Source organism: Rhinoraja longicauda, chromosome 5 (assembly GCF_053455715.1).
Source record: "Rhinoraja longicauda isolate Sanriku21f chromosome 5, sRhiLon1.1, whole genome shotgun sequence".
NCBI classification, from domain to species: domain Eukaryota; kingdom Metazoa; phylum Chordata; class Chondrichthyes; order Rajiformes; family Arhynchobatidae; genus Rhinoraja; species Rhinoraja longicauda.
The window spans coordinates 45974595-45984704 of record NC_135957.1 but is presented as its reverse complement, the minus strand read 5'-3'; the positions used below and the strand labels follow the sequence as shown (position 1 = coordinate 45984704).

The window sequence follows — 10110 nt, the reverse complement described above, 5'->3', positions numbered from 1 at the left end:
AGTTTAATTATTTACCAGCTGTAAGTGAAATTAATTTTTGACTTGTGAAAAGTAATGCTTCGTTCCAGTACACTTGGTTGCCTATTAGTTCTGGGTTTACGTATTTAATTTGCAACCCAAATCAGTTCCAGTATTACAAATTTTACTAATTATCTGGGGATTTTTTTTTTCTTCGTTGCACAGTTATATTTTAGACACATATGAGTACAATTAAAGTCCATACATTTTCAGGTTCTTTTGAATTCCAAGCAACAAGTCCCAAAGCACATTTGAATAGTTGTAAAAGACATGAGCATGAATTTGAATTATTCTTGTTACTGCTCTCAGAAATATCCTCTCAAGCAAGTTTTTTTCACACAGATGGTGGTGTGCCTGGAATGTGTTGCCGGAGGTTGTTGTTGAAGCAGCCACGTTAGTGCCATTTAAAAGACTTTTGGATATATAGATACGTGGGGAATGGAGGGATATGGGTTACGTAAAGATAGATAAGTGATGGTCTTGACATCATGTTTGGCACAGACTTTGTGGGCTGAAAGGCCTTGTAATAAAGTGCTTAAGTACACACTAAGATACAACGCATCATTTTATTGAAGCACTTACATCATAGGACCTGCAGTACATTACAGCTCCGAGCTGCTACATCTACTGCCTGGCGTAGGCGAGTTCTTAATATTATAAAGCACATACAAGGCGGGACTACTACTAACAAGCACTACGATTGGCTAACATGCAATAGCCCATCAACATCTCTTCTTGTAGAAATAAAGGAACAACGGTAGCTTAAGCAATGAAAAACAAAAATGTGAAGCATATACTAACAAAGTTACACAAAATCGCCATATCTAACAGGTGGCCTACAAACCCGTCCGGCCCTCGTGCGGTAAGAGACCGCCTCACCTCCTTTCGCGGGAGAACAGACGGGGGAGGAGAGTGGGGACGCAACAGGCGACTTAACAGGACTGGTGGGAGATGACATGGGCGCGCCAGGCACTGACCGATGCGGGGAACCCGCGGCAGGAACAACGGTTGGTGGTGAATCAACTGTGGGAGTGAACACGAGATGCGGGGCATCAGGACTCGGGAGTCGCAGGACGCGGTTCCTTCACCGGAAGGATGTGTTGACGGTTGCGTCTGTAGATGACCCTGTCCACTTCGACCAGATATGAACGTGGCTCCTTGGAAGGGCCGTAAATGTGTCCCAGTCGTGCGTGGCCCTTGTCGGTTTGCAGATGAACCACTTGTCCACGTGCAAGAGGTGTGAGTGGCTTACTGGACTTGTCGAAGAACTGCTTCTGTGTGTCCCATTGACGTTGTACTTGCTTCTGCACCACGGGCGGGGACCGAACGTGCGGCTGGAGTAGCTGCTGGGAGACAGGCAGGGGAGCGCGGGTTTGGCGAGACATTAGTCGCTGGGCTGGCGAGCCTAGGACAGGATCCCGTGCAATGTTCCGTAGATTGAGTAAGTCCAGGTATACATCGGATTTGGCAAGGTAAGCTCGTTCCATGAGTTGTTTCGCACTCCGGACGGCGCGTTCGGCGAGCCCATTGGACTGCGGGAATTCGGGGCTGCTGGTAATGTGTCGGAAGTCCCATCGTTTAGCAATGTTCTTAAATGCTTGGCTGGTGAATTACCTGCCGTTGTCAGACTGAATTCTTTTGTTGTACTGTTCTATGTTTAAAAGCAAACACGAGGATGTGATGATATAAACAGATTGTAATTTCCTTACTACAAATTACTGCAATCTATGATGCAAAAAAATAGGCGGGAGCAAATTCCCAAATGCAAAGTGATTAATGATATATACTGAAGATAAAAGTTCAACAGAAATAATCCAGGTAGGTGAAAGAATTAAATGGTTTTACAAAATAAGTAAAATATGCAAGATACTACTTAATGTAAAGATTAATATTTGATCTATAATTTTCTGACTGAAAGACGGTCATCAAGAAGTTGAAGCTCTTTAAAAATCACACACACATATGCATCAATTGGGTGCACCAATTTTTACAACAGTTACTATGCTTGTGATGTGTTTTTTTCCATGCCGGAGATACAAAACATTTGTAAATTTGGTGATGACTTTGCAACGCATCCCTGATTTGATCCGTAAGGGTGACCCTGAACTTCCAGTTGCCCAAGTTATGTGACAGCACATTCCATTCCAGTGATCCAAACTCAACATTCGGGGTGGTCTTAACAAGTCTCAATGTAAAGGATCAGGCAAGTGGTTCACCCCACAACTCTGCTTCAAGTGTCATTAATCACTCTGCACAGCACAGATGCAGTAAGAAGGTGGCAAGTATAGTCGCTGCTATTGTTATGTGGAAATCTTCACACCCACTTTTCTATGAAGATAATGACCTACAACTTTTTCAGGTAAAGAATAGTTTGGGCGCAACATGTACAGCTTCTGTTAAAGCAGGAACAGAACCACAGCTCTGAAGAAGGATCTCGACCCAAAACGTCACCCATTCCTTTTCTCCAGATGCTGCCTGTCCCGCTGAGTTATTCCAGCTTTTTGTGTCTATCTTTGGTTTAAACCAGCATCTGCATGTCCTTCCTACATAAGTTCCTGATCCATCAGCCTCATCAGTATAGTGTTGGCAGGCTGTTAAGGTTATAGAGGCAGCCTGCCCATCTTTGGAGGTTGATACTGCAAAATATGATAACTGAAACATTGGGATTGGACCCATTGCTGTCAACATTCACCAACTTCAGGGATAAGCCAACAGTAATCCAAACCAGCCAGATGTGCTTCAGGCACTATCAGATGGTGTTCCTAAATTTGAACTATTCTTTTCATGATTCTCTCTCCCAGCTAAACAGACAGATGTCCTTTCAGATTGCTGGAGTGGCCTAATATCCTTTTGGCAAATGAGTAGATTTAATATTCCTGTTTGGGAATAACAAAAGGGCAGTGGGATGCTAAATCTAAACGGAATCTGAAAATTGGCACAAAAATAATCTAATATGTGTAACAGTTTTTTAAATTTAAAAGATTTTAATAATTAAGTATGGTTTTCTGTGTTGTTTTTGAAAGTGTTTCCACAGAACATGAGCAACTAGGCAGGGAAAGGAGATGGCCTGTGTTTTATCAGCTCTTCAATTTGTTATAGTGATAATTAATGGTACTTGTAAGAAACCAAGATGTGTTTGATGTGGATCTGTTTCTCCTGCACGGGGAGATGTCCAGCTGCAAGATATCAATATTTTTTCTCCCACAACTATTCTGTGTGAAGACAAAATCCAAGTATAAAAAGTATTATTTGTAGATCTCAATTGTTCCTTCATAGTAAGGACCTTATTATTATTAAGTTTTAATTCTGTCTAGTTTACATAGAATCTCTTGGGTATAAAATTTAGTGTAACCAATCTCCCGTATATCACCCTTCAACATTCTATTCCTCTTGAAGTACTAAAGCATTTGTATTTTTCTCAAGATTGCAGCATATCCAGTTTCCTTTGTCTTCAATATAAAACATTGAAGAATGGTCCCAAAGCTGCCTGTCCATTCTCTCCAGAGATGCTGCCTGACTCGCTGAGTTACTCATGCACTTTGTGTTTGGCATTAGTTAGGACTTGCCTGGAGTACTGTGTGCAGATTTTGTCATTGTTTTAATTGGAAGGATGGATTGTATTGGGTGGGCGTAGGGAAGGTTCATCAATAAGCTGTCTGGGATGGAACATTTCAGTTGCAAAGGTAGGTTGGATTTGTTATCAATAAAAAGAGAAAGCTGAGGATGGACCTGATTGAAGTATACAAAATTATAAGGGTCATAGATAGGTTAGACAAAGGCATCAATAACCAGTGGGCACATGTTTAGGGTAAAGGTACGAGATTTAGAGGAATTTTGAGAAATATATTTTCACCTGCAAGGTGAATATGTTTTCCATTGAAGTGTTTAAAAAAAATGAGCATCCTTGCATGTGAATCAACGGGAGGTTGAGCAATTCAAGGTGGTCTGCATCATAAGTATTCTGCCAAAGCTCATTACATCAGCCTGGAATATTTTAAAGACAAATTATAAACACGGGCATTGAATTTGCAATATTCCTGAGTAGAACAATCTTGGCTGCTCAGTGCCTCTCTCACTCGTCACTGGTGACTTTGGAAAAGTCTGATAAAGCAAATGCCGAAGTACACAACAGGCATATGTTAATAATAATAATTTTAAAATGCATTATCAGGTAAGAAAAATCAATAAAATAGAATGGCTTGAATGCAGCATTTCTGAATAAACCTCTCCTCTTCTGTGTATCCTCAACATATTAAAATGGAGTATCTTCCCACAATTTCCTATTCAAACATGTAAGAGGTAATAATGCGGTCTTTGCCAGGGTCCTGCCTTAATAACGCAAAACCTTAAATGACCTTCCTTGACGGAAAATAGCACAAGAAAATGTGTGCCTGGGCTTTCTGTCTAATAGGGTCATGCATTATACAATCCTGTTCTCTGAAGCTGAATGCAACGATGCCCAAAATACCATTAAAAAAAAAAATCTGCCTCTCGCAACCACCCACGAGCCCTTCCGCTGTTGCTGGCAATCCACTGAATTCCCAGCACTTTACCCTGTCAGTGCCAGAGCACTTCAAATATTACAAATTAGTTGACTGTACAAAGGCAATTTCAGTAGATGTGCAGCCGCATCCCACCCATCTTTCCTAAGACCTAACAACTGTGAAGTCTTTATCTTCTCTAGTCTCCCTCCTATTAAAGCTGGTGTCATTTGCAATAGTTAACTTACTTTAATTCTCTCTGTGCTTTTTTAATCCTTGTGATGTCCAACAGTCATAACCTTAAGATTTCAAGATTTCAAGATCAATTTATTGTCTTTGCATTTGAACTGCAATCAGGAAATTGCCTCCCGAATTTGCTTGAAGAGTGTTGGTTAGGATCCAGTTCATTTAAAATAAGTTGCTCAATGACAAATGTCAAATCTTCCAAGAATGAGAAAAATTGGGGAATATAGAGGAAAATTTCTTCATTCATAGAAACAGAGAAAATAGGTGCAGGAGTAGGCCATTCGGCCCCTTGAGCCTGCACCGCTATTCAATATTATCATGGCTGATCATCCAAAATCAGGACCCCGTTCTGGCTTTTTCCCCATATCCCTTGATTCCTTTAACCCTAAGAGCTAAATCTAACTCTCTCTTGAAAACATCCAGTGAATTGGCCTCCACTGCCTTCTGTGGCAGAGAATCCCACAGATTCACAGCTCAGGGTGAAAAAGTTTTTCCTCATCTCAGTCCTTTAAAACCTTTCTATGTTGTAAGAAATATGAACTATGAGAAAACCAAACAGGCATTTTAAATCTGATTTGTCTGTTAACAAGAGAGCAGGATAATCAAATTCCCCTACTAAAATAAATATGCATCTTGGTATAGTAATTTAGTTTAAGAAAAAAAAAGTACTTTTAAGTTGAATGCCATTTTCAATCATGATAAATGCAGAAAGTAGCTTGCTTAAAATACTCTTGATTTTGTTTGGGTGAGTATTCTCAAATAGAGTTAAAGCATTGATGATGTCAAGCAATCTACTGTCTAAGATTTTTAAGTACATTTTTTGCACCGATGCACTTAAGGAGCAATGTTTAAGAAAAAAACAAATACAATAAATCTGTTATATATATAAAAATATATAAAGAGAGAGAAAATAGAGAGAAAAAAGAATAAGAGAAGGATAGAAATAGGGGAAGGGGAGGAGAAGGGATAGAGGAGGAGAGAGGAAGAGAGGGACAAGGCAAATACATAAAGAAAGTGTTAAAGCTGTGAAATGCCCATTAGACCTACTGTGGATACCTCAAACCAAAGGAATGCTGGAACGTGTTGTGCTCCTGGTATTCTCCGTTTTTCTTTGCAAAGTTGATAAATGTAAATGTGCAAAAATTAAGACGTATGCTCCATTTCCACCTCTAATATGCAAATTCATTTTGTGACGGCAGCATTCCCAAGATCTGAACATTCAAATGACCATTTAAGCAATCACTCCGGGACTACACAGTTTATGCTCAAATTGAGAATAGGATTGTAATGCTTGATTACCCCATGCCTGTTATTTCCAATGCAGGATGCAAACTAATTGTATGCCGACTTGACCTCACTGGAGGCTTCATCTCCATAAACGGAGAAATAATCCATCTCAAATTTAGCAATGCTCAGAACTTTCCTATTTTTCTATGTCTGCTACATGACAACCTGGAAACATGTGATACTGTGCAATGGGTACATAAAAGACCTTATCCAAGAGCAGAATGAGATCAAGCAAGTTATATCATCACTTTATCAATCTTTCTCAGCAATGGAACTAATGCAGTAAAATCTATATTATCTCCATTCTAAAATTAATATCACCTCAAATTCATTCATTAATTCATAGTACCCAGCTGACACCGATTTATACCTGGAATGTACTGGATATCCTATAAGGAATGGTCTGTCATGCTAGGCTTGTTTCAGCCGGAGTACAAATTAATGAGATACTTGACTGAAATACTTGACCTTGAAGGATCTTGACAGGGTGGATATGAAGACGAAGATTCATAGGTGAATCTAGAACTAAGGAATCACTGCATTATACTAACCAATGGCAAAAACCAACTCTGCTGAATACTTAAAGCTGTTCTCCCATTGCCAACAAGAGTGCAAATATTACAGATTATAGAGCAACACCAGTGGTATCACCATGACTGGAAAAAGTGTTTAGTGTAAATTTCATGACCAAATAAAATGACATAAACATATTCAAGAATGTTATCATCAGTTATGTGTTAGAACAAATTGGTTTTGCTAGTTTATCACTATCCTTAAGCTGCTTATTTTTAAAGCCCAACATTAAAATATGTGGGTAAATGTCATATTGCATGTTAAACCATTTTATTATTTCTGTGCGGTGAGCCATGCTGATAATAACGAACATGACACAAAAATATATACATTTCAAAAAATCCTCATTCCAAGTTAAAGTTTAGTTGTGTGAACTTTATTAACAAAGAACATGTCACATCTGAGCCAAGAATGTAAAAACAAAGTTTGATTGTGTTTGTTGTTATTTGAAGGGTAGGGTTAATTTTCTTCAAACTTCAAAATGATATCACTTTACATTGTCAGAACTAAGAAGTTACCAGTCTGCATCACTGAAGATTGAAGTCATAAATTGAAAATGTGAAACTTCTCTGCAAAATTGCTAGATGCCCTGGAATACCTTGAAACAAAGAATTTAAAACAATGCAATTAAGATCGTCTCAAAAGTTGGGTTGGCAGTAAATAACCATGACAAAGTACCGTCTGCAGCAGAAATATTTATTGAGCCTGTTAAAAAATCCACAATAGAAAGGAAAGTTGAAAAAGTTACTCCATTGTAGATTTCGAGTCTAACAAAACTACACATCAGTGAGCGTATATTAAATGTAGATGATATTGTGCAAAATAATTTATTACCTAGCTGCTGAAATGAAAATGAATAAGGGCCCAGGTTCATAGCACTCACACACTTTAATGGTACTCAAATAGTGCAACAATCTTTATTTCTCCTGTATCTGGAGGTCCCTTTTATTTCCATCATGGTATTTTGCATAAAGGTGGTTGGTATTTGCCTTGGCAACACCGCCAACAAAACGCACCCTATTTTGGGGGGTTTGTTAGCCTCTGTGCAGAGAATATTATTTTTAGTACTCAAGGTCTGCACAAATTTTAACAATTAGCACTGTCAAAGACATTTAGAATCATCTTTAGTGCAGAATTTTTTCAAATTATTTGATTGTTGATCTTTCTTATTATTAAGTTCAGGCATTTTTATGATAGAGAAGTCATTTTGAACTTAGTTTAGAGATACAGCGTGGAAAAGACCCTTCAGCCCACCGAGTCCGCGTCGACCAGCGATCCCCACACATTAACACTATCCTACACACACTAGGGACAATTACAATTAATTTTTTTACCAAAGCCAGTTAACCTACAAACCTGTACGTCTTTGGAATATGGGAGGAAACTGCAGCACCCAGAGAAAATCCACACAGGTTACTGGAAGAAAGTACAAATTCTGTACAGACAGCACCCGTAGTCAGGATTGAACCTGGGTCTCTGGCACTATAAGGCAACAATACTGCTGCGCCCCTAAAACCCCTACTTAATAACAGCAATACATAATAATGCACAAAATAATATGTCATTATAAAAATTATGCAACAATTGCATTGTATCCTACTTCTCAGATAGAGTTCTAGGAGATAGATAGAGTTCTAGGTGCTAGTGGAATCAAGGGATATGGGGAGAAGGCAGGCACAGGGTATTGATTGGGGACAATCAGCCATGATCACAATGAATGGCCGTGCTGGCTTGAAGGACCGAATGGCCTCTTCCTGCACCTATTTTCTATGTTTCTATGTTTCTGCCTTTGAACATACTAATAGATTTATGTTAATATTTATGATTTTATTTGAGATGGAACATTGATCGAATCTTAGTCATTATAATTAATATCAGATTTTTTTTGCTTTGCTTTGTGGGATAGTAACCAAGTTTAATTTTGCGTGAATGCCAGTGATGATGACAGGGATCAAATTCTAAAAAAAATTATACATTTTGATAATTTTTAAAAATCTTACTTACACTAATCAATACGTTAATATATTTTGTTGCCGATGTCATAATAGCAGGCGGGTAGCATCTTACTATACTGTCTTCTGAAACCTGAGTGCTTATTTGAACTATCAGTTAGAAATGTACAGTTGATTACAGTATTTTTTATTACCTTTTTCCACACAGTGCGGTAGATGTCATTTTTTCAACTATTTTGGAAAACAAATGTATAACAGGCAACCAGTCCATTCTTATCAGCTTTGTAACGAGCAAAAACATATTTCATTATCTGGAAAATAGGCAAATTTTGGCGTTTAATTAGGGACCACGTCTTACTTCTAGATTCTTATACTGGACAAGATATCCCAGTGCCACGCAATCCACAATACCCGCCTGGGTTCTTATTCAGGTATTGCTGATGGTATTCTTCGGCGAAGTAGAAAGTCTGACCCTCACGGATTTCAGTAGTGATTTCACCGTATCCTTTTCTATTCAACTCCTGCAATGACATGAAACCGTCAGAGCTCATTAGATTCATACAGAAATTTAGACAAATGCTAACTGTAGTTATCCAAATTTATAAATGCCATGGATATTATCACTATCCAATTAGATTATTTTTAAAAAGCCCATTAATGTAAAACAGCCGTGTGCAATGAGAATTGAGCCAATTCAAAATTGTCATGGCTAATCTAATCTTCGGCCTCCATTTTCCTGCCCAGTCCTTATCACCATTGTTTCATTGGAAACTAACAATTTACGTCAACATTGAATATATTTTAAAATGTAGCATCCACAATTCTCTGAGATGGTAAATGTCATTGATTTGCAAAGAAGATATTCTTCCTGGTGGCAGAAACCTTTAGGGGGAACTATCTCATGTCATGTACCACATCAAGTCCCCAATGAAACTTGTTCAAATTAGATAAATATTTGTTTGGCAATTATGAATGGATATTAAAGAATATGATAAAATAATGAATATGGCAGGGAAGTAGTATAAAAAGCTGGTAGATTTTAAAGCTGGCAGAACAGCAGAGTATACTTGGTTGAGATTTTACTGTTCCTATTTCTAATGGAAACACAAGGAATTGCAGATGTTGGAATCTTGAGCAAAACAGGCGATTTGGGTCGGGCCTTCAGTTTGAAGAAAGATCCCGAACCAAAACGTCGCCTATCCATTCCCTGCACAGATGCTGCCTGACCTGCTGAGTTATTCCAGAACTTAGTATTTTCTTCCTATTTTTTATTTCAGTTTAGATGGCATTCGGATAAGGTATGAGCACAAAGTCACTGGTGGAAATAGTACGTAGGGTCTCTAATCATAACTATACCATAGGACAGTATAGACACAATTATTCAATAAATAATCAGCTTATAAGAAAGGCACTGCAATAATCAAAAGCAATGACAATCATATCGAGGAGCCAAATCAAACTGACAAAGATAGCCATGAGGGTGAGTTAAATGAGTGTACTTGGGATGGTTTCTTGGAACTATACATCAAAAATAAAGCAACCCATAGTGTATG

At 38.4% G+C, this 10110-nt stretch overlaps 1 protein-coding gene across 8 annotated transcripts in view; it reads right to left on the bottom strand.

Annotated features, from left to right (window-relative positions):
* Positions 1-226: 226 nt before the first annotated feature.
* The window catches only part of msraa (methionine sulfoxide reductase Aa), a 269008-nt gene continuing 259124 nt past the window's right edge, over positions 227-10110 (bottom strand). For 7 of the 8 annotated variants that reach the window (XM_078399436.1, XM_078399432.1, XM_078399434.1 and 4 more), the window contains exon 6: positions 6980-9078. In XM_078399436.1, coding sequence (XP_078255562.1) covers positions 8926-9078 — 153 coding nt within the window. In that variant the 3' untranslated portion in view covers positions 6980-8925. Of the gene's footprint in view, positions 1670-6979; positions 9079-10110 lie in introns of those variants that run through there. The other variant, XM_078399431.1, reaches the window with a different exon arrangement.